At 37.8% G+C, this 24,837-nt stretch overlaps 2 protein-coding genes across 3 annotated transcripts; both read right to left on the reverse strand.

Annotated features, from left to right (window-relative positions):
• Positions 1-4: 4 nt before the first annotated feature.
• LOC104906468 (uncharacterized) lies at positions 5-8,512 on the reverse strand. 2 transcript variants are annotated; one of them, XM_010695224.4, is made up of 4 exons: positions 8,400-8,512; positions 1,467-1,645; positions 1,084-1,257; positions 5-538 (listed from the first exon to the last, which is right to left on the reverse strand). In XM_010695224.4, the coding sequence occupies exons 3-4, from the start codon at positions 1,237-1,239 to the stop codon at positions 314-316; spliced, it is 381 nt and encodes a 126-aa protein (XP_010693526.1). In that variant the 5' UTR covers positions 1,240-1,257; positions 1,467-1,645; positions 8,400-8,512; the 3' UTR covers positions 5-313. The 2 variants fall into 2 exon arrangements, with proteins under 2 accessions (XP_010693526.1, XP_019107913.1); XM_019252368.3 differs by having other exon boundaries at positions 1,416-1,645; positions 8,400-8,511.
• An 11,560-nt stretch (positions 8,513-20,072) lies between these two features.
• Positions 20,073-23,832, reverse strand: LOC104906467 (uncharacterized). The gene is made up of 5 exons (XM_010695223.4): positions 22,671-23,832; positions 21,695-21,847; positions 21,493-21,540; positions 21,218-21,407; positions 20,073-20,834 (listed from the first exon to the last, which is right to left on the reverse strand). Exons 1-5 carry the CDS (start codon positions 22,755-22,757, stop codon positions 20,386-20,388), a joined length of 927 nt encoding a protein of 308 aa, XP_010693525.1. The 5' UTR covers positions 22,758-23,832; the 3' UTR covers positions 20,073-20,385.
• Positions 23,833-24,837: the final 1,005 nt, after the last annotated feature.

The raw sequence follows: 24,837 nt of genomic DNA on the forward strand, positions 1-24,837 counted from the left end.
GGAATGAACCAAATCGCAACCTTGAATATGTGCATTATAATTAACTTCTTGAAATCCAGCACAAAAAGATGATCTCCCTTAGGGCTTAGGACACATGAAGTTCACAATTCATTACATTTTTCTGCAAAGAACTTCTATTTTCTTTACCATGTGAAACGAATCTCCAGAAACAAACCATATTACCTTCATGTAAAGTAAACCACCACTATAATACGTCTATAACATTGCATTTCAGGCAAAAGACCCCTATTAAGCAACTTTTGTGCCTAAACGACTAATAAACTAAAACCAGATAACTGTGTTGATAAATATGTTACGCCTTCTTGCTGCTGCTTATAAGTGCTCTCGGCCTAGTCTTGAACAAAATCTTCTGCCTAACAATTCCGATCACATCCAACTCCATGTTCGTCGATGATTCGGAGCTCCTGCTTTGATCTCCATCAGAATGTTTCACTTTCTTCAGCACCAAAAGTGGTTTCTTCAATGTGACCTTTGATCCTGTTAATTCGTGGTACCCTATTGTAAACGTGTATGATTCCTGTAATAGACGGAATCAATAATTATCAACAAATACAAGAAACTATCAACTAAAATAAATTCATAAAACATCCATATAAAAAGGGCATCCAACTCATTACACATACGATCACTTCTGATTTTGGTTCCATTCTAATCAAACTTACTTCTTCCGTAACAAAATAGATATTACACTTTTTCAGGAAACAATCTCTCTATATCTGTCTCCTATTACATGGGTCCCTTTTTTTCTTTCTCTACTTCTCAAAAAATTGCCTAGAAAAGTGTATTTTTAAAGGTGTAACATCTTTGTTAAGGAGAAATTATTTATAATAGCTAGAAACATAGCCATCGAGCGATTTCACCTTCCAAAGTGCCCAAATTATACCTATGTAAACTTAAGTTATAACTAAACATGGAAATTGACCTATTATTTAGGGACGGAGGGAGTATCATTTGAGAACGTGCCATTATATCGAATTGATCACTAGAGTATAATCAAAGAAACAAATCAAAACATTATATCTTAAATAAGAAGAAAATGCAAGAATGTGTTGAAAAGGCTACCTGAGAGGAAGGACGGCAAATTCGACCGATTTCGAGGTTTTGAAGATTGTTCTGAACTTCCTCAGATTGAGCTTCAATAACACCTTGCAACTCTATGATTGCCCATTCTTTACAATTCTTTTCCCCACACCTGCATTTCACCTCTATTGGTCCCATTTTTCCTCACTTCTATTTCTTCAAAGAACAAAAAAACAAAGCTTATATTAAAACCAAGAATCAACTCTACAATAATTCCAGAAGAATGAGAGAAAATTTATGTTAAGTAGTATCGATTTGTTCCGATTGAAATTGATATAATCAATTTTTGTTTAGAGGGGAAAGTGAAGTATTACTTGAAGGAGAAAATAGGAGAGAGAGATAAGAAGAGAGGTCGACGACCACACCTGCAATCTCTAATAATTGGCGGCAAAAATTTACTTTTGCGCGCGCTTTTATGCTTGGACCTTAATCGAAACGATGTCGAATTGAGAAAGGTAGATTTTATGAAGTTTGAGTTTTGTCCTTTCTTTTTCAATTGCAACCTTTTGATTATCGTTTACCAAAACTTGGCAAAAAATAAAACCTTTGTTGTGAGAAATAGAGAGAGAAGTTATGCAAATATATCAGAGAGTATTGTATTGCATTGATGTGAAGAACTGATTTCTTACATCGGTATTTATAGGCAAAATTATACTGTTTTTAACATTACATTTTCAACGATTTCTGCGCAGACGAAACTTTCCTAACATGCAGTAAATGCATGGCATGACATTCACTATGCTTGAACAGTGAAATTTTCCAATTCACTGTTTCTCAACACTCCCCCTTGAATGTCCATTTATAATTCATAATAGACGTTATCTTATTAAGAATCTTTGTTAGGAAAAATCCTGTGGAATAATCCTAACTAGGGAAAGAGTATAACTATTATGTATCTTATATGCTTAAAATCAACTGCCTCATTAAAAACCTTGTCAGGAAAAACCCGTGGGATAAAAACCTGATCGAAGGGAAAAAGAGTGCAGCGCATATAATACTCCCCCTGAATTAGCATACATCACGAAGATGATGCCATTTTTCGACTAATTTTCAAATTCTTCGCCGGAAGGGATTTGGTGAATAAATCTGCAAGATTCTCACATGATTGGATTTGTCGAATGTTGATCGTCCCTTCCTTTTGGAGGTCATGAGTGAAGAAGAGCTTTGGTGATAAATGTTTAGTTCTGTCTCCTTTGATGTACCCTTCGCTTACTTGGGTGATGCATGCAGTATTGTCTTCGTAGATGATAGTTGGATTTGTTGTTATTGTTTCCATCCCGCATTCTTCTTGGATATTCTTGATCATTGACCTTAGCCATACACATTCCCTTCCAGCTTCATAAAGAGCAATTAATTCTGCATGATTTGATGATGTGGCCGTCAAAGTCTGCTTTGTAGATTTCCAAGATATTGCAGTACCTCCATAAGTGAATACATATCCGGATTGAGACTTAGCCTTTTGTGGGTCTGAGAGGTAGCCAGCATCTGCATATCCAATGAGTGACGCATTGGGTCTTGACTGATAGAATAATCCGAGATCTTGTGTTCCTCGAAGATAACGTAATAAGTGTCTGACTCCATTCCAATGTCTCTTGGTTGGTGCATTGCTGTATCTAGCTAACAAGTTTACTGAAAAAGCTATGTCAGGTCGAGTATTGTTAGCCAAGTACATTAAAGCACCAATTGCACTTAGATATGGTACTTCAGGACCAAGAATCTCCTCGTTTTCTTCTCGTGGTCTGAATGGATCATCTTTCTCATTCAGGGAACGCACTACCATTGGAGAACTTATTGGGTGGGCTTTGTCCATGAAAAACGTTTCAGGATTTTTTCTGTATAGTTTGATTGATGGACAAAAATCCCATTTCTTAGATGTTCCATTTGCAGGCCAAGGCAAAATTTTGTCTTCCCGAGATCTTTCATCTCAAATTCTTTCATCAAGTATTTTGCAGTCGCTTCAAGTTCTCTAGGAGTTCCGATAATGTTCAAATCATCGACATATACAGCAATGATCGCGAATCCTGATTTAGATCGCTTAATGAAAACACAGGGACTGATTTGATTATTTTTGAATCCTTCTTTCAATAGGTATTCACTAAGACGATTATACCACATTCTTCCAGATTGTTTTAACCCATAGAGTGATTTTCTCAATTTTATTGAGAACATCTCTTTGGGCATGCAATTTTCTGGTAGTTTTAGTCCTTCAGGAACTTTCATATAAATATCTGTGTCAAGTGAGCCATACAAATATGCGGTCACTACATCCATCAATCTCATTTGCAATCCTTTCGAAACTGATAAACTTACCAGAAATCTTAGTGTAGTTGCATCGACTACTGGAGAATATGTCTCATCATAATCAATCCCTGGCATTTGCGAGAAGCCTTGGGCTACTAATCTTGCCTTATATCTAGTAACCTCATTTTTCTCATTTCGTTTTCTCACGAATACCCATTTGTACCCAACTGGTTTTACACCTTTTGGTATTTGGGTTATTTGACCGAATACTTCACGTTTTTCAAGTGATCTCAATTCTGCTTGAATTGCCTCTTTCCATTTTGGCCAATCTTTTCTACGGCGACATTCATCAACTGTATTTGGCTCTACATCATTTTCATCGTATGTCATTTCAACCGCTATCGAGTAAGCAAAAATTTCATTCAAGACAACATCTTTTCGATTCCATTGTCTCTTTGTAGAAACATAATTAATTGAAGTTTCATTGTTGTCTACGCTTTCATGTTCCTTTTCTTCTGGAACACGTTTCTCTTCATTTTTGTTTTCATCATGCTCTGTTGGGAGATTTATATTAATTTCGTTCGTTGTCTCCCCTTGCCTTTTCATTTTTCTCGGTTTTAAATCTTTAGAACCGGGTGGTCTGCCACGTTTTCGACGTGCTATTGACTCATTTTCAATTGCCTTATTGTCATTAGGAATTTCAATCCGTTCCGGAGCATTCGCAGCAGGTACATGTGACTTTGTCACTTTCTTAGAATCTGTGAATGCATCTGGCAATTGGTTTGCAATACTTTGCAGATGAACAATTTTCTTGACTTCTTGTTCACATGAATTTGTTCTTGGGTCCAGAAACGACATTTGCGATGCGTTCCATGTAATTTCCGATTTTATATTTTGTGGGTCCACTTTCTCTCCCCCTAAGGATGGGAATACCGACTCATTAAAATGACAGTCGGCAAATCGAGCCGTAAATAGATCACCAGTTGTTGGCTCTAAATATTTGATAATTGATGGAGATTCAAATCCAACATATATTCCCATCCTTCTTTGTGGACCCATTTTAGTACGTTGGGGAGGAGCAATAGGTACATGTACAGCGCACCCAAAAATTCTCAAATGTGAGATATTCGGTTCTCGACCAGATACTAATTGTAATGGTGAGAATTTGTGATAGGCTGTCGGCCTTAATCTTATCAATGTTGCCGCATGTAATATAGCATGACCCCAAGTAGTAGATGGCAATTTTGACCTCATTATTAATGGTCTTGCAATTAATTGTAGTCTTTTGATTAATGATTCAGCAAGACCATTTTGTGTATGTACATGAGGTACAGGGTGCTCAACAATAATCCCAATAGACATGCAATAGTCATTAAATGTTTGGGATGTAAATTCCCCAGCATTGTCTAATCTTATTTTCTTTATTGTATGATCTGGGAATTGAGTTCTTAATCGAATTATTTGAGCCAAAAGTTTTGCAAATGCAACATTTCTGCTTGACAGAAGGCTCACATGTGACCATCGAGTAGAGGCATCAATTAATACCATGAAATAACGAAATGGTCCACATGCAGGATGAATAGGCCCACAAATATCTCCTTGAATTCTTTCTAAAAACATTGGAGATTCAGTGGCAATCTTATTTATAGATGGCCTGATTATCAATTTGCCAAGTGAGCATGCAGAGCATGTTAATTCATTTGACCGAGGAATTTTGACATTCTTTATAGAGTGTCCATTTGAGTTTTCAATGATTCTATGCATCATTCCTGTGCCAGGATGGCCTAATCGGTCATGCCATAGAGTAAATGATTTTCTATTATCTAACTTCTGGTTAGATATCATATTAATTTCAATCGGACGTATATCTATGCGATATAGTCCCGAGGAAATTGCTGGCAATTTTTCATAGATGTATTTCTTGCCGTTTTTCTCTGCCGTTAGGCATATGAATTCCTCTTTGTTCACTGTCATTGTTTCCAAATGGTAACCATTCTGACGTACATCTTTGAAACTTATGAGGTTCCTTCGAGATTTACTCGAATATAATGCGTCATTAATTATCAATTTTGTCCCATTTGGAAATATAATGCAAGCTTTTCCAGAGCCTTCAATTAGCTTGGCTGTCCCAGAAATTGTACTAACATTTGCTTGGAATATTGTAAGTTTTAAAAATACTCTTTATTTTTCAATATGGTGTGTGTTGTCCCACTGTCCAGGAGACATTGTTCTTTAGTTCCAACTTCTGATGAATTCATATCTTCATAAATAATAAATACGATGATTAGTATAAGAAAAATACGTATTTTTATTAATAATAAAGGAACAAATACATGAAAGTGGATATTGAAGCAGTTGAAATAAACTAAGCACATTAATCGATTGTGATCTAAACAAACTTATTTTCAACTTCAGCATCATCCATAAAAAAATCTGAAACATCAAGGCTGGGCATGGATGTAGTGGCTTCATTAACAAAGTTTGCTTCAGCATTTTTTCCTTTGTTTTTTATTGAAGCTTGATATAGATCTACCAAATGTTTGGCAGTACGACATGTGCGGCCCCAGTGCCCCGGTCATGCCACATCTATGGCAAGTATCATTTCCTTTATAGGACGTCTGCCTTGATTTCCAGATGATTGTCCCCAATTTTTATCAGAATGTTTAAAATTATTATTTCTTGGGGAAAATCGGCCTCTTCCACGTCCACGCCCTCGGCCACGGTAATTACCACGTCCTCTCCCACGACCGTTGTAATTACCGCGTCCACCACTATGTATAGCATTTGCTTCTGGTGGATTAGAGCTTTCTATTGCATTTATCTCATGAGTGGCTGAAGACCCCGTAGGTCTAAGATTATGATTTTTCAGCAAAAGATCATTATTTTGTTCAGCCACAAGTAGTACTGAGATTAGCTCAGAGTACTTTTTGAAAGCTCTGAACCTGTATTGTTCTGCCAATATGATATTAGAGGCGTGGAAAGTGGAGAGCGTTTTGTTTATCATTTGCTCTTCTGTGATGGGATGATCACAATATCTTAACAATGATACAATTCTAAACAATGTTGAATTGTAATCACTGACCGTTTTAAAATCCTGGAACCTCAGATTGGTCCAGTCATAATGTGCCTTTGGGAGAAGCACATTTTTGTGATGCCCATATCTTTCATTTAGGCTATCCCATAGTTCTTTTGGATCATCCACAAGTAGATATTCACTTTTTAAACTTTCATGTAAATGATGTCTTAGGAGGACTAAGGCTTTTGCCTTTTCTTGTACAGTCGCAATTTTAACTGATGCGGCTGTTGTAGTTGCATCCCCTTGTTGGGTTGTCACATCTTTAATTGTATGTTCCAGTCCTTGGGCCTTTAAATTCATTTGGGCGTCCACCGTCCATTCTAAAAACTTTTGCCCAGATAGATCTAGTATGTTAAATTGTCTTTTCACTAGATCTCCCATTCTTTTGACTACAAATAGGTAAATATTTGAAATTAGTAATGATGATAAATCACATATATATTATTATCTCCCCCTGATTTATATCATTATTATTATAGATAAATAATACAAACAAAAAAAAACTAAAATAGCGTACAACAATAATGAAGCTAAGCAAAAAAAACAAGAAAATACCAAAAATAGAAACAAAATACAACAAGTGAATAAACAAAAAAACTTCCTAAAATGCACTTAAAGACAAAAAAAATTGATATTCATGTGCATTTTTCGCCATTCTTCCGGGGGAAATTTTTTTTTTTTGTCTCCTATTTATGTATTAGGAGATATATCATTAATGCCATGAGGAGGAAAAAGAAACCGGCTATAAGAAATAAGTAGAGTTTTATTTTCCTAAAATCCTCTTCAAAAGAGGAAGATGAGGGTGGAGGACGGTTGTCGTCGGCGTTAAACATGGTGGCCGGAAGGTTGAGGAAGAAGGAAAAAAATTTGTGGGTTTAGAGAAAAAAAATCGGAAGAAGATAAGGGATATGTGGTGAAAATGGGGATGGTAATCCGCTTTTATAGAGGGTTATCCCTAACTGTGCAGTTCATATACAGTTAAAAAATATACAACGCAATAAAATTCTAATATTGACAAATATATATTAGAGCATGCTAGTAAATTGGTAATATAATATATGTAACTATAAATGCAAAAAAAAGTAGAAGATTAGAGACAATAATATATAATAATGTTCTGAATGCTTGTTCCCTGCATACATACGACATTATTGCACATATAAGACATAATAATGCTATCATTTCACTAGGCCGTCCATATAGGTGGCAATAAAAAAAATTAACCTGTCCATATAGGCGGTTTAAGAGCAGATAAAATAACGTAAATAAAATGTCCTTGCCCTCCATGAAGGTGGCGTTAAAATTATTTGTTTTCTGCGTTAGTAGTATGGTGACGTTTACTACTAGTTTCTTCCTGTTCATCTCTATCTCTTTTATTACTGGGCGGAGGTTGATTTTCAGCTGGTTGTATAGGAGGGTTATTATTGGTGTTGGGAACAGGGGTTTGTGGGTTTTCTCTGGTATGAGTATTTGTACCGTTGTTACGGTTACTGGGTCGGGGCTGTATTACAGTTCCCCTCGCTGGGTTGGTAGTGAATGGCACATTGTTTCGCTCTATCCAAAATAAATACCCGAGACAGAGACATTGTGTAAAACAATGTTAATCCCGTTACTTTGTTGGTCCATGTTCGGGTAGTAAAAGGGTTGGGCTTGGAGAAAAAAATTTAAACTTAAAAACAAAATGGATGTAAAAATTTTAAAGATACCTTAAAAAAAATTTCCGGTAGAACACTCGTGCTGATAACGTGTTGTGAGAAATAGAGAGAGAAGTTATGCAAATATATCAGAGAGTATTGTATTGCATTGATGTGAAGAACTGATTTCTTACATCGGTATTTATAGGCAAAATTATACTATTTTTAACATTACATTTTCAACGATTTCTGCGCAGACGAAACTTTCCTAACATGCAGTAAATGCATGGCATGACATTCACTATGCTTGAACAGTGAAATTTTCCAATTCACTGTTTCTCAACAACCTTTTGATTATCAGGATTGTCAACACACGTAAAACTGTAAAAGAATTAATATGCCGAAGGTATACATCGACACTAATCTCATACTTGTCAGTTTCTTTTTATATACCGGAGAGTGATAACTTATTTGCAGTCTATTAGATGGATGGACATAATTGTATCAGACTAATAAATTAGTATCAATTTTGACTTATCAACTCAGGTGAGTCTTTCTCTAGGAAGGATAGGGTTTCAGTGTGAGTAGACTTGGGCATGGGCCAGGCCCGCGGGCTTGGGGAAATGGCGGGATGGGCCCAAGCCCGTGAGTGGCGGGTCGGGACTGAAATTTTCAGATTTTGTCCATGGCTCGGTCCACGCCCGTCGGCTCGTGCCTCCTACGGGTTGGCCCGTGTTTTATGTTGTTTTTTTTGGATTTTTGACAGTTTTAGGCTAAAAAACAAAGGAAAAGAGTGTTCGACCCGCGGGCCATCTAGACGGGTCCGTGCCGCTGCGGGCTTGAAATGAAATTTCTTGAACGTGACATGTCCGTGGTCCACGTAGCGGACAACGGGTCGGGCCCGACTTGAGCGGGCTCGTGCCGGCCCGACCCGCGTGCTAGCCCTACCCATGCCCACCTCTAAGTGTGAGTCTCGACAGCCAACCTCGTTAATCTCTCTTGGGATCTGGATCAGTCTTAATGGCTGATCATTTGATTGATTGTGTCTCGAGTATGAAAAATAACGGAAGATGAAGATTTGGTGGTGGAATTGGGAGGAATTCAAGAGGAGTCAACAAATGAGTCGATTAATCTTGCGTTGGTAGGAAAAGTGATTACTTGTAGATCATTTAATTTTAATTTGAAGCCCTAATGAAAACGTTGAATCAAATATGGACAATCTCAAAAGGTGCACTCTTCCACCAAATTGAGAATAGACATTTTGTTATCCAAATTGACCTTGGAATTCTGATAATAATTTAGTGATGTTAGAGGAAATCGAAGGTAGTGTACAACCATCAAATATAGCCCTAAATCGATGCCCGTTTTGGCTTCGACTGTATAATTTCCCATTGAATAACATATTGGAGAAATTTGTGAGGGTAATTGGAGACAATATTGGGGTTGTTCTTGAAGTGGAGTCTGATGGTGTGGCATGGGACATGTCGGCTAGGTTTAAAGTTTTGATCGACGTAACAAAACCACTTCGTCGAATTCAAAAAATCAAAACGAAGGAAGGAGGGGTGGTAATGGTGGAGATCAAGTATGAAAGATTGTCCGTGTTTACGATGATTGTGGGGGGTGATAGGACATATAGAGTGCGACTGCCAAGAGGAAAAAGAGGAAGGTAATAACGTTGAAAAACAATGGGGTACTAAGTTACGTGCTTCGCCGCATAAGGGTAGAGTTAAGATGTCGGATGAAATGAAAGCTTTCTTGCGATGAAACACCTATCCTTTGGGGGCACCTCTAAGCAGGGAGGGGGTGGGTCAAGCAGAGGATAAGTACGTAAGTGGAGGAGTAGAGAAGAGAGTGACCCTTAATGATGCTCAAAAGAGTTCAATGATGGAGGGATATGTTGATGTCCAGCCTCGTTCAGAAGAGGCCTTGATTCAGTTTTAGACTACAAAAGAACCAACATCCTCTCTCTCAGGTGTTGTGGAGAGAGAGATAGACCAAAATAATATTAGGCCCGTTGCGAACCACGTTGAGCAGCCTAGTGGAGAAAGTGAAGCGAGGAGTGTGAAAGTAGTGGCTGGGAGTATAGTATTAGGGGATGTAGGGAAGAAAATGAGTACTGAAGGCCTTGAGGGAGAGGGGGATGGAAAGAATAAGGGGGAAGATGGTATGATAGTGAAGCGGAAAGAGAAGCTAGGGGTAGTAGAGGTGGTAGGGCGCAATAATAATTTTGGTATTGAAATGACAGATTAGGGGGGTTAGTGTTTAGAGGCGAAAGTGGAGGAAATTTCCCCGAGATAAACCAAGGGTTTTGGCACAAGAGAAGGAGGAGAGTGGAGTGGGAAAAAATGGCAATGGTGACAGAAAGGAGGAGGGTGGTCTTGTCGTAGTGAAGAAACGAGTTGTGGATACGGCTGAGTATGAATTGGCGAGCCCCACCTCCTGGGCCCTCGATGACCAATGATGTACATCCTTTCATGGAATTATAGGGGCTTAGGGAATGTTCCTGCAATAAATGCGTTGAAACGCATAGTACAACTTGGACATCCCCAAATGGTGTTCTTATCTGAAACAAGGCTAAAGGTGGGTGAGATGGACAAATAAAACAAAAAATAAAAATGAAAAACATGGTAGCAGTGGACTGTGTGGGAAAAGAAAGGAAAAGGAGAGGAGGGCTTGCTTTGCTATGGGGAGACATGGTGGAGGTTTGCGTGACGTCTTATTCGACGAACCATATTGATGTGTGGCTTAATTCTAGTTAGTATGAGAAGTGACGATTCACAGGTGTGTATGGACATCCGGAGGAAGATCAAAAGTAGAGGTGATCATTTTGGCCCGGCCCGCTGGCCCGGCCCGTTTTTGGGCCGGGTTTTGGGCAGAATTTTTCGGCCCGCGGGCCGGGCCCGACCCGGTCGTTTTTTTTTTGTTTTTGGGCGGGCTTTGGGCAAGCTAAAAACGCCTTTTTAGTCTATTTTTTGGCCCGGCCCGTTTTGGCCCGCAAAAGCCCGGCCCGAAATAGCGGGCTTTGGACACAAAAATTCGGCCCGAACTTAGGCCAGGCCCGGCCCGGTCAATGGGCAATTTTTTTTGGCCCCGGCCCGGCCCGAACACGGCCCGGCCCGAACCCGGCCCGGCCCGAACACGGCCCGGCCCGAACCCGGCCCGGCCCGGCCCATGATCACCTCATATCAAAAGTATAAAACCGGCTTATTGTTAGCACAACTTCAAGAAGATCAACATGAACCATGACTTTGTGGAGGGATTTCAATTTGATGATGATGTCTAGTGAAAAAAAAGGTGGCAAGGATTTTTGGGTTGAACATGCAGAAATCCTAAGACAAGCTGTAGAGAATGCAATTTCGAAGATTTGGGTTACATTGGGCATGAATTTATACTTGGAAAAACAATAGAGGGGGTGAGTATAATATTCAAGAACGACTTGATAGATTTTTTGCTACTCCAATGTGGCGGCAACAATTTTCGCAGGTTCGTTTGTTACTCATTTGTCCAAACGTAAGTCGGATCATCTTTCGATCTTGTTGTGTTTAAAAGGCAATGTTGAAGCGAAAAAGAGGAGGAAAATATGTAGATTATTTCGTTTTGAAGAGATGGGGTTGGGGGATGAAAATTATGGAGACATTGTTGGTAGTGCGTGGAGAGGAGGAGGTGATCTTTGCTCAAAAATTTCCCACACCTCTTGAAACATGAGTGCTTGGGGGCGCAAGAAATTCGAATATTCATGAAGGAGATGGCAGACTGTAGAAAGAGGATGGAGCAACTCACGACAGAAGATCAATTTGAGGAGGTTATTGCTCAAATGAAAGCCCTTGATGACAGGATAAATGAACTCTTGTGACTTATAAGAAAAATGGATAATAGTTGAATCCCCTCTTGTGAAACATATATATAAAAAATTAAGCAAAATACATAATAATTATATTGGTTTTGACAAATTTTGTGTCGCTAATAAAGAAAAGTTTCGTTCAAAGTCCTCATTTTGGACAGATTTTGGATAACTAGCTTTTCAACTTTCATCCTTCACAATGCATGTGAAGATTTCATCAAATGACATGAATCCTGTCATATTCCTCTGCTTCTTTTCACTCGTCACACTTTGACTTTTCACGTTTGTCGATGCATTATTTTGACTATTAGTATCCTTAATTGTGTATTAGATGATATAAAAATATGATTTTATGAAAATATAAATTGAGACGAATCCAACAACATATTACATTATAACATTTTATTTTATTTAATAGTAAATAATGCATGGTCATCGGTCACTGATGTTAAGGAAAATTGTGATGCTAATTTTAGGTGGTGGCAAGTTGGACATGATGTTGTGGAGTAGAACTTACAACATCTGAGATTCTGAGTAGAACTGACAACATAATCACTTTAGACATTTTCTCCTAATAGATTTAGTTATGTTTTATTAATGTCTAAAATGTCTAAAATAAAAAAAAAAAAGATGAGAGAGAAAGCTAGAAAGAGGAAGAGAGAAAAAAGGCGATTGAAACCCCCAAAGCCCCCCCGAGAAACCCTAGTTCTTCAGAAAAAGCCTCTTCAGAATTTGGTCATCTCCCTTTTCTGCTGTAAATTAAGAACTTCTTCTCAGTTCTTTTGTCTCTATTGTCATCTCAATAGTACGGTTCTCCTTTCGTGTTGGGTAATTTATCCAATTGGTTTGCTTAAGGCTATTAAAGTTTCTGCTAGTAGCAGTAATAATCATCTTCTACCCTATAATTGTAGGGTTAGCGTGCAATTAGAGTGCTTTTCTATAGCTTTTAATGATGATTTACAGCCTGGCTGTGGTTATTTGGCTCTAATTTCAGTTGAGCTAGGGTTTTCTCTTAGAATTGGGGGTTTTTATTGGAAATCAGTATTTGGGGCATTTAATGTGTGGCAGGTGAGTGGAGTGAAGGGTGAGTTTAGGAGGGTCTCCTCTGTGTTGTCATTCATTGCGGGTGGCTGTTTCCCCTTAAATCATTTGGTTTTTTGGCGTGCTGCTCATCAAGTCTTCAGAATTTATGCTCAGACCGAAAACCTAGCATTAATGGTGATGGTAAGTGTCTTTGGTAAATTTTGTGTTAAGATCCTTCCTTTAGTTCGTTTGCAAAGGAGGTTCTATATAAAGGAGTTAACGGTATGTGTTTTTTCATCATCCTTTTCAGTTTTCTCTTTTCAAGTTCTAGTATTTAAGACTATTATCTCTCCGTCCTCTTTAGTTTCTCTTAAATTGTTTTGGTTAGCTTTTATGAGTATGAATTTTAAAGAGGCTGTTCTGGAGTCAGGAAACTCTAAGGGAACTGAGGACTCTTCTTTGGTTTCCCCTAGAGTACTTGATGACAGTTCACCCTCAAAGAGACTGGTTTCTGAAGGTATTGCTGGGTCTGTCTCTCAAGACCCTCCCTTTGATGCTGCCTTTCCTAAGGCAGTGGTTGTGGATGAGCTTGCTCAAGTACAGCAAGACATCAAAGAACTTACTAAATCCTGTTTGATTGGTAACATGTTAGGTGAACCTCTTGATGTTCGTACTATTATTTCACGTACAAAATCTGAATGGAAATTTGTGCATGGTGATATTGATTTTTTAGAGATGGGAAATCATTGGATTCTTCTTAAATTTGCTAACCCTAATGATTTGGCTTTAGTGTGGGCTGATAGACCTTGGCATGTCCAAGGTGACTTGTTTGTTCTTCAGGCATGGCGCCCTAACTTTGACCCTTTCTTGGAAGAAATTAAGTGGGTTGACCTTTGGGTTCGCATCCCTAGGTTTCCCACTGAACTCTTGAATGTAGAGTCTCTTTCAAATCTATTTGCAGCTAATAATGTGGGTGTGTTGGTTAAGTTGGATGCTAATTCTCTTTTGAGAAATAAAATCAGATTTGCTAGAGCCTGTATTCGTGTTGATATTACTGAACCCCTGCTTGAATATGCTGAATTGTCTCGAGCTGATGGTAAGAAATGTGGTTATGTGATTTGGTATGAAGATTTTAGTGTGGGTTGTTCTTTTTGTGGTTTTGAGGATCACTCTATTGATGCTTGTCCTTTACTTCATGCTCCTAAGAAGGAGGTTACTGTATCTCTTTTGAAAAGTCCAAAGCAAAAGTGCTTAGCTGAGATGATATCTCTGGCTTCTAGGCAAGTTCACCTTGCTACCAGGGCTGTGGAAGCCAATGTGGTGCAAGCTAAGCCTAAGTCAGTGCATAGAAATCATGGTTCTCATTCTGTCCCTAAAAAGTATGGTGGCTTTGCTAAGTCTATTTCAAAAGTGGCAAAGAAAAAAGAGGTTGGTATTAAGTTTAAAGAAACAGACAATTATTTTAATACTTCTGTTGCTCCAGTGCATGGTAAAGGTAAAGGCAAAGCAATTGTGTTTGCCTCTGCCCCAGTATGGGTCTGATAGTGTTTCTGATGATGATTCTGAAAAGTTGGCTTCCCCTCCTATTTTGCCCTCCTCTGAAGGTTTTCAGGCAGCCTTATTAGAGTATCCTGTTTCTAAGGTTGGTGAGGGTGTAGGTGCTGTTTTTGCTCCACCCTTGGCTGCTGACAGTGGCTTGTCTCCTGTCCCTTTGCAAGTTCTTTATCCAGGTGAGTTTGTGCAGCATAATCAATTTGGTCCTCTGATGCATGTGGAGGACCAGTCATATGGATTTGCTATGTTTGAGTCTGATATTGAAAATGATACTATGATTCTTCCTGAGGATGAGAAAGCTGGTGCTGTATTTACTGCTATCCATGAGTCTTCTTTCCACTCTATTGATTCAGCAAGTTCTATTGTCAAGCATATCAATGCCTTGGGTGTTGAGCAGGAGCTCCCTATGGAACCCACCTCTCTTTCAAGTGCCGCCAAGAGGAGAAAAGGCAATAATGAGGATGACAGTGCCTCTTCAGTTCTGAAGAAAACTAGAGCTTATATGTCTGTTTGCGTGGGTATAATTTTTTGGGATGACTATTTCTAATGTTTTTATATTGAGGGTTAGCTGGTTCAATAGGGAGTTTTTAGATCATTTTGCATTAGCTGTAATCGAAGTTTTTTGGTTTGTAATTATTTCAGGTTCTGTAATGCTATGGGAACCCTCTCCTCTAATGTTCTGGTGGTTGATATGGCATTGGAGGGCTGGTTTCCCATACTTAGTAGGTTGCTCCCCTATTTTTGTTCCCTCTGTCATCCAGGTGTTTGATTTCCTAAAGCAGGTTCTTCTTATTTATGTTTCAATGCTGTTCAATCTAAGTATTCAAGGTTATGGCAATCTGCCTTGTGTGAATTCAGTTTTTGGGAAGTTTCTTTATTTGGCTTCTATTTTTATAATCCTGACTATTAATCGAGGCTGTGACGTGGGTAGTTTTTTATGTATTTTTGTAAGATTGGTTGGCGATTATTTCTCTTTAGCTTGGTATGGCTTATGTAGTTATGATTTTTCACAAGATAAGTTGCGAGTTTTTTTTGCTAGCAGGTTTCTGCCTGCCTCCCCTGCCCGAAAGAGCGAGGGCGTCCTGCCTCTCAGTTCACCTCCTGCATCCTAACTACAAAGATTATAATTAGTTTCCCATGTCTTGGTTCCTTTTCTGGTAATGAGCTGAAAGACTTGTCTCTGGTTGAGGTCAAGTGGTTGGCTATCATTATTCGCTACCATTTATGCTGGCAGCTAGTTGCAAAGAATAAGTATGGAAGGTTTATGTTAATAATATATTTATGAATTTTAGTTTTTGGAATATCCGAGGTTGTAAACGTCATTTAGCAATGGAAGAGGTTAAGGACTTTAGTATAGCTAACCATACTCATGTAATGATGTTATGTGAAACGAAAATACAACTCCCTCCTGGGGAAGGGACATTGCGCCATTGTGGGTATCAACATGGTGATTTTATCCCTTCCTTAGGTTTAGCAGGGGGAATGTGGTTAATGTGGAAAGATAACCCTAGCAATCCGTTCTCTTTATCTATTCTCTTCAAATCTGAAAGATTTATTGCGTGTAATATTGATATTTTATCAATGGATTGTAAATTTGTGGCAATTTTTATCTATGCCCCCCCAAATCATACTCTCAAACAGCAATTTTGGAGGAGTTAAAGTTGTTTTTATTATCTCTATCTTCTCCCTTTATTATTTTGGGTGATTTTAATGAATTAAGTGCCCAAGCTGATAAATTAGGAGGCTCACCTTTTAGATTTTCTAGACTCTCTATTATGAATTCTCTTTTCTCTGATATTGATTGTCTTGAACTCCCCTTTGAAGGGAATTCGTATACTTGGCGGAAAAAAGTACACGGCCCGAATAATATTTTTGAGCGTATAGATAAAGGAGTTGTAAGTCTTGATTGGTTGAATCTTTTCCCTAATTCGAAACTTTTTAACCATATTTTCACTTCATCCGACCATTGCCAAGTATCTTTGAGTATAAAGTGTAGTAATGGTAGAAAAGCTCCTCCGTTCAAATTTAACAAACTATGGACCACTCGCAAGGACTTTGACTGTTTAATCAAGAAAACATGGTGTACCCGGTTCTCGGGTTCACATATGTATTGTTTGATTAAGAAATGTAAACTACTCAAAAGTAGGGCTAAGACATGGGCTACTACGCGTTTTGGTAATATATTTAGACAACTTAGAAGTGTGGAATCTAGGCTAAAATCTATTCAATGTGATCTAGTTCAGAATGGAGATTGTCCTATTCTTATTGCTAGACAAGAAAATTTTTTAGCAAAACAGGTTAAGCTCTTACATTTTCAAGACGTTTTCTGGAAAGTAAAAGCTAAATCAAATCATATAAAATTTAGTGATGCTAATACCAAATACTATCATTCGTGTGCTACTATAAGACGGAATCGTAACCTTGTAAACTCTATTGTAGGGCCCCAAGGGGAAATATTCACTCATCCTCTTCGTATAGAGGAATGTATATCTAGTGCTTTTAAACAACGCTTTATGTCCAATTCTAGGTGCTCTTTCGATAGATAATGATTCAGTACTGGAAGAAATTATCTCTCTTGAAGATAATGAGTTCCTATGCCGAGAAGTCTCTTTGATGATATTAAAGAAGCACTTTTGATTTAGCTCCTGATAAATCTCCAGACCGGACGGGTTTCCCCTTTCTTCTTCCAGAAGTATTGGTCTCTTGTAGGAAACTCATTGTCCGAGCTGTTAAAGCTTTTTTCCATTCAGGCAAAATCCTAAAAGAGAATAAACCACACTTTCATAACGCTTATCCCGAAAATTGATAATCCATCGAACCCAAACCATTTTAGACCTATTAGTTTGTGCTCAACGATTTACAAAATAATCTCCAAGATCATGGCTAATAGATTGAAAGTTGTGATGGGAAAAATTATTCACCCCTTACAAGGTGCCTTTGTTCCTGAAAGGTTGATCCAGGATAATGTGCTTCTAGCTCATGAAGTTTTCCATTCTTTTAAAAACAAAAAAGGAGCAACTGGTTGGTTAGCAATCAAGTTGGATATGGAAAAAGCTTATGATCGATTAGAATGGAATTTTGTGTTTGCTACTCTAGAAAAACTGGGATTTTGTTCAAAATGGATAGAATGGATTAAACAATGTATAACAACAGTAACTTTTTCAGTTTTGGTGAATGGGATTCTTGGGGAGTCTTTCTCTCCTCAAAGGGGTATCCGACAAGGCGACCCTCTTTCCCCATATTTATTTATTTTATGTGCTGAAATGCTAGCTCGTCAGTTACAGCAAGCCAGTCTTGGGGGATCGAGATCTATTGGGGTTACTTTAGGACATTCTAGAATTAAAATTCCTTTTCTAACCTTTGCTGACGATACAATGATTTTTGCTAAAGCGTCTGAGGATAGCTGTCGTATAATTAGAGATATTCTAGATAAATATTGTGTAATGTCAGGCCAGCTTGTCAATTTTCATAAATCTGCTTTTCAATGCACCCAAAATGTTTCAGAAATTGTGTCTAGGAATTTCTCGGAAATTTTACAGATGGAAAAGTCTTTTTCTCTTGGGAAATATCTGGGCTGCCCTATAATTGACACCAAAGTAAAAATGCTCCTTTGCAGATATTCAAGAGAAGGTCTTCTCAGTTGTCCAAATGGAGAGTAACTCTCTCTCCAAGCAGGGAGAACAGTCCTAATTCAATCTAATCTAGCAACCAAAGCAAATTACCAAATGCAGAGCTTCTCTTTGCCTCCTACAGTCCTATCATCGCTTGATAAGTGTTATAGGAATTTTTTTTGGAATAAAGCATCGGATGTCAAGTCTCAAATTTGATAGGTTGGGATAAGATTGTTTACCCAAAAATTGGGGGATTAGGGCTAAGGAAAGCTAAGACTAATAATAATGCTTTGCAGTTTAAGCTTCTTTGGAAAATAATAGATGCTCCGGAAAATCTTTGGGTGAAATTAGTGACGAGAAAATATCTTAAGAATGATGATCTATTTCAATATAAGCTTAAGGCTAATGTTTCTTGGCAGTGGAGGAAGCTGATGGGCCTGCGTAGTTGTTTTAAAAAGGGTTGAGGTGGATAGTTGGAGATGGTGAGAAAATTTCCTTTTGGTTTGACAACTGGATTTTTCCCCATCCGATTTCGGAAATTTGTTCTATTCCCAGGGGTACTGAGCAGTTTAAAGTTAGCCAGTTCATTTCTCAAGAAGGCAGATGGGATAAAGGTCTTTTGAGTAGGTATGTTCCCCCTGATATATGTGTACGTATTGCTGATTACTATTTACCTAGTAACAGAATGCAAGATAAAAGGGTGTGGGGTCTATCCCCGGATGGATGTTATACTGTCAGATCAGGAGTGGACCTAATTCAGGGTTTACATCTAAACTCAGTTGAAACGTGTTCTTTCCAGTGGATATGGCAACTCACGGTCCCTCCTAAGATTAAATTTTTCCTCTGGAAAATTGCCAGAATGGTCTTCCTACGAAGAAAAGGCTTGAGATTAGTAAGGTCTTCTTACCTTTGGAATGTTGTTTTTGTAATTTTCATTCGGAAGATGCAGCTCATCTCTTTTCTAATTGCCCCTTTGTAATAGATGTGTTTGAGGATTGCATGACATCTGGAATTGGGCCCCCCTCTGTCATTGGGAGGGACGTGGCTTTTATGGATCACTTACAGCATCTCAAATCTACTTTCTCATTGCAGCAGCTGGGTTATATTACTATTGTCTGGTGGTTTATCTGGTATACTCGAAATGGGTGGTTTTCCGTCAAGAGTTGTCCTCTCCTGTAAAGGCGAGCTTGATGATCAGAAACTATGTTAAAAATCTTAATATGGAAAGGAAGGAGACTTCAGTTATTGATACGGCTCTTAGTTTGTCTGGTAAGCATTGTATTGGTAAAGCTATTAGAGATAAGGTTGCTTGGTCCCCGCCGCCTGCAGGGTACTATAAAGTTAATTTTGATGGCTCTAAACTTTCGTCTGGTCAGGCTTCTTTTGGTTTTGTTATCCGAGATGGCGATGGTCATGTTAGTCTCTGTGGGGCTGGTTGTTTAGATACTTCGGATTCTATTCTTATGGCTGAGGCTAAAGGTATGCGAGAAGCCATTAGAGGGGCAAAATCTTTGGGTATCTCTAAATTTGTTCTTGAAGGTGATAACTTGGTGGTGATTAATGCAATAAGAAAGATTTGGAAAGTTCCTTGGAATATCTATTCCATTATTCTAGATGCAGATAAGGATATTTCGGGTTTTGATGATGTTCTAATTCGTCATGATTTCAGGGAAGCTAATGCGGCGGCGGACTGGATGGCTCATCGGGGTCATGCAACGGTTAACACAACTTATTGGTTTGATGTTCCTGATTTACCCTTTGCTTTAATCATCCGGAAGGATGCTTTAGGGTGGCCCAAATCTTGGGATCCACCCTAGTCTTTTCTTTCTTTGTTAAAAAAAAAAAAAAAAAAAAAAAAATTGTAATAGCTTATTTTATTGTCTTTGATGTAGTTGAATCAGAACATACCAAACCAAAGGGCTTGGGTTCAAGGATTCTTAAGCTTCTATTCACTCATTTACAGAACAATTAACATCAGATACATCCCCTCAAAAACAAAAAAACATCAGATACATCTATTACAGAAGTTTATTGCAGTTAATACACACCTGATATCAGGTACATCTATTAGACTATTACAACATAGTTACTGTTTGATATATTGTCATTATTCATTAACATGTTACAAGAGAATGAAAGAAGTTACATCCTAAGTTCTAACTAGTGTTACTTGGAAAATTTAATGATCAAAGGAACGAAACCAAACCAAAGATCCTATTCTTTCAAATGAAAGATCTTCCTTACATTTTCTTTCCTCCACATTGTATTATACCTAAGTGTTTGAAAGCTCGAAGTAGCAACCTCTTAAACGCCCAAAGAACTGTTGCCAGTGAGAGTTTTTATCGCAAAATCGATGCATGGATCATCGAACAAATCCACAAAACCCGGGCATTCCTGGCCTTCTTCCTTTGGCTTACTCTCAGTAATGCTCATATTGCTGCACTCTAGTGGGAATGGCTCCAGATGATAAGGCCTTGTAACGCTTCTGGACTCCCAATCTTCATTCTTTACAAGGGAATCAGAAGGCATACAAGACTGCTTGTTGGAGTTTATACCATTGTCTTTGCATATGTTGACAGCAAACTTAGGCTTCTTGTTGCTGTTATTAGTCCAGGTGTCTGACAGTTTTTCTCCAAGAAGGGATCCAATGGCTGGAGCAGAAAGATAGACTGTTTTAGCTCCATCCTTTTCCTTGAGCATTGAATCTATGATTTCTGATAGATTCGGAATGCTGAGTCCGCTGCTGTCTTCACCTGCAACACCAAAGCAAACATTTGATTATTCACCACATTTTGATTGTTTTATGCACAATTTGTAAGCTAGAGGTGGCCACTGGCTGGGCCGGGTCAAGAAGTTACATGATTGCAATAGACACTAAGCTTAGTAAGCTATGTTATGCAGGTAGATGGGTCACTGAAAAATTTGGCGCAAAATTAATTGGGTTAAACAGGTTGGGTCAACATTGGCCAGGCGGACCAGGTGGTGAGCTAGAAGCTCGACCGTGGAATGGTACAGGCCAGGATGTGCCCAGGCCTGACCTACGTGACCCGATCCCAAACTGGCCCTGGTGGCTCAGGTTGACCTGGCCCTGTGGCCACCTCTAGCAGCCAATTTTTTTCTTATTTTAATAGCATACAGTGATCTGGATCAAGTATAAAGAAAGGAGTGGAATCTCTTCTCCTCCTTTGTCTAGAAGTACTTCTCCCTCCTTTCGAAGATCTACTGATCGTTTTCTTCTCTATCTCCTCCGAGTCTTTAGCTCCGGCTCTTTCTCTCTCAGGTTTGCTCTTGTCTTTTTTCAGTCCTTGAGCAGCAGTTTCACATAACTAGTACAGAAATGTGAAATCTGTAAGTGTTGACTGCAACATCTAGTAGCACCATAGCAATAAGTTTTCCAAGGGAGAAAATTACCTTTTTGCCTCCATTCGACTTGATCGATTTCTTCTTTTTTGGTACATCCTTTCTCAACAGCAAAGAATCAACACAATTAATATACTTACAAATATAAGTAACAATAAAATCTACTCTAATCCAGAACTTAATGGTACTCCCTAATAAACATACATCAATATCGTATATTGTGGACATCAAAGTTGCTAATTAGCATACTTACAGTATGCTGAATAGAAATCATTTCCGTGCTGTCGCTGTCTAAGCCTTTCGGTTTGTTCTTGGTTACATGCTTTCCTAACTTTCCTGATAGAAGATATCGATCAATGTCCTTTAGAGACCGGAATATATACCCATTTACAGGATCAGTGTAGTACTGAAAAATGAAAAGATGCTTACATTAGATTTTGCTGATGAACTCAGGAGCCCAGTAAAAGGCAAAATAGAATATACTAGTCCATAGACCTACAAAATGTGCCTCTAATCTTCTCAATATGAGATAAGATGATTATGATCATGCTAAAACAGTAACTTGCTAATTTACCCAAACAAAAATAGACATGAAACACTGAAAGTAACAATTTACATATGTTAGAATCACTAAACCTTTTTCTGTACTCCATTTGTTCCATATTGGCTTACATAGTTTCTATTTTGGTGTCCAAGACACATTTTTGACCATCTATATCTTTAATCATGTATGAATAAAAGCGAACATTGAGACAAATTCAACAAGATAACCCGAATTTCTATGCTTCGTTCTAAGTACCAGTAATTTCTTGGACTAATTACACTTGAACAACAAAGAATCATGAGAGAAACAGAGATACAAAATGTCAGTCAAGTGATCCTGGTCTAAATGTTATGTAACTAGTTTAGTGGCTTAATTACTATTCCATTACACCACATATTCATTTAATTTACTATATATCAGTTCTTCTAAAACACATTATCCATTTCAATGCTGGAATACTATTAATCATCATCTAAACTCTATTGCATGCAGCTATTAGTTCTCACTAATCCTGTAAAAAAAACTATCTTTATATCAACAAAAAAAACACCCATAAAATAAATGAAGCATTAATGCATGTATCTAAAATAACTAAATCTAACAACAACAAAAAAAATGGTCACATATTATAAGCATTGAAATTAACAAGAACTTAAAAAATGGAGATTTAGAATTTAAAGTTTACTCTATCTTTTTTGCCACTTTTTCTAACTCTGATCTCAATCTTCCATCCTTCTGGCAGCCATTCTTCACTCCTAATCTGTTCTCCCATAATTTCTTTGTTTTTTTCTTGGATAAATTTACAATAAACTCACTCACTAAATCACTTAAATCTCATAAATTTCTTCCCACTTTTATGCTTATTTCTGTCTAAAACTTAGGAACACCGCTAAAAACTCAAGTTTGTTTAACTCAAAAAATTCCACTTACTTACTCACTCACTCTCTTTAGTTCACTCACTTTGATCAGGTGCCCTGTTTGTTTTTTTCCTTTTTATAGTATTTTTTTTGTTTGTTTTAGTGACAGATAATTGAGCAGTTTTATAGAACACCAAGAGAGTTGATATCACACGTGGATGGTACCAAACTCTTAGTACCAGATCACACAGAATATCTCTCACTCACTACCCCACGAATGTTGTGCATATGTGAGTTGTCCCACATTGAAGAAAGTATCACAATATAAGCGAGAGGAGCTACTCCTATTATTGCCAATTAATTTTAGTATGGAACCTCCTTTAAACTTGTATATATATGGACCGAAATCTCCTTCTCCGTACTGAATTGTCTTAGACGACTTCCAGTTATATCAAATTTATCATACTCTTTCTCTTTTTATCAAAATTCTTTTGTCAAAGAAAATAAAGAGTTTAAGTTCCAAGGAAAGACAAGAGCATCGTTGCTCCACTATCTTTTGCAACTTCTTTCTCTCGTGTTCCTCGCTCGATCAATATAATCTCATCAACTCAGGGGTGCGCCAAAGTTTGTGTATTATGTCTTGCTTGCCAATTGTCGTGTTTGATTTCTTCAACCATAATGCCTTCCTTAAACGTGTCTTATGTGACCCATTTCTTTTTCTATTAGTACTTTCTAATAGACTAATATATAATAATATATATTTTTTGACTTCCTTTTGGGAATTTATGGTAAGATGAATAAATATCCTTTGGACTGCCCTCGCACAGGGCTACTCCCCCAGAGGCCTAGTACTTAACCAGAGGGAGTTGTTCATCTTACCACATGCTTAGATCAACTGACAAGGGAGTTGTTCTAGCTTAACCAAAGGTTTCGGCTTCGAGCTTTGAAAACGCAGCCGTGTGTGCTGGAATAGCTTTCCCCTATTGGGGCCTGACCCGGCTCGAATCCGGATTAGTCGGATCCAAAAATAGATTTCGAAAAACTGCATAGGATTCACAAAAAAAAGTAAATAAAAACCGAGGGAGTAATATGTTCGTCTTCTTAAACATTATTAGTAGCCTTGTAGTCATTTGATGAACAGAAATGTGATTTATCAATACGTTGTCTTCAATTTGCATATATATGCACACATTATAGCAGTAGGCCATCTCAACTGTTTGCACAAGTTGCAAATGCGCATATAGAGATATAGTAGTTTCCTAATTCAGCTCAACAACAGTAACAGGCACTACAGTCTACAATTAGGATTTGGACCATAGTGTTAGGTGAATAGGCGAGGATTAGTTCACTTGTAGCTGTCTTATCAAAGGAAAAAAGAAAGCTATTACATGTTACATGAAAGGGTAATTAAAGAAGCTTAACTTGAGATGGATATTTTTTAGAAAAGTGAATTTTGGAGTTTCTTGTATATGGTTTAACTAGAGGTCGATAATACTTTCTCTGTTTCTAAATAAGTGCAAGGCTTCTTGTTTTCACGTTTGCCAATGCATTATTTTAACCATTAATATTTTCGATTATCAATAAGTAAAAATTATAAAAAGTTGATATAAAAAAAATTCACATTTAGACGAATCTAACAAGATCCCACATGACTATGTTTTCCCTAAAATTTAAATCACCAAAGCTAATTAAAGTTTAATTAAACTGTGAATAGTAAACACTATGCAAATACTGCACTTATTTAATTATGGAGGAAGTAGTTCATTGCTTTTTTGAGGATAGGAAAATAATTTTTTGTGACAACAATTCCAAACAAAAAAAGCAACATAAACACACACAACTTACTCCAGCTCATTTCGATCTCCTTCCTAGCTAAAATGATAGGTAGTAGGCTGGTTGTACCACGTTTATATTCTAAAAGAAAACGCGTCAAAAAACATTTTTCCTATTTCTCCAACCTTTTTTCTGTAAGGAATTCATAATTGTATTTTCTCT

The sequence above is a fragment of the Beta vulgaris genome, chromosome 3 (assembly GCF_026745355.1).
Source record: "Beta vulgaris subsp. vulgaris cultivar EL10 chromosome 3, EL10.2, whole genome shotgun sequence".
Taxonomy (NCBI): Eukaryota; Viridiplantae; Streptophyta; class Magnoliopsida; order Caryophyllales; family Amaranthaceae; genus Beta; species Beta vulgaris.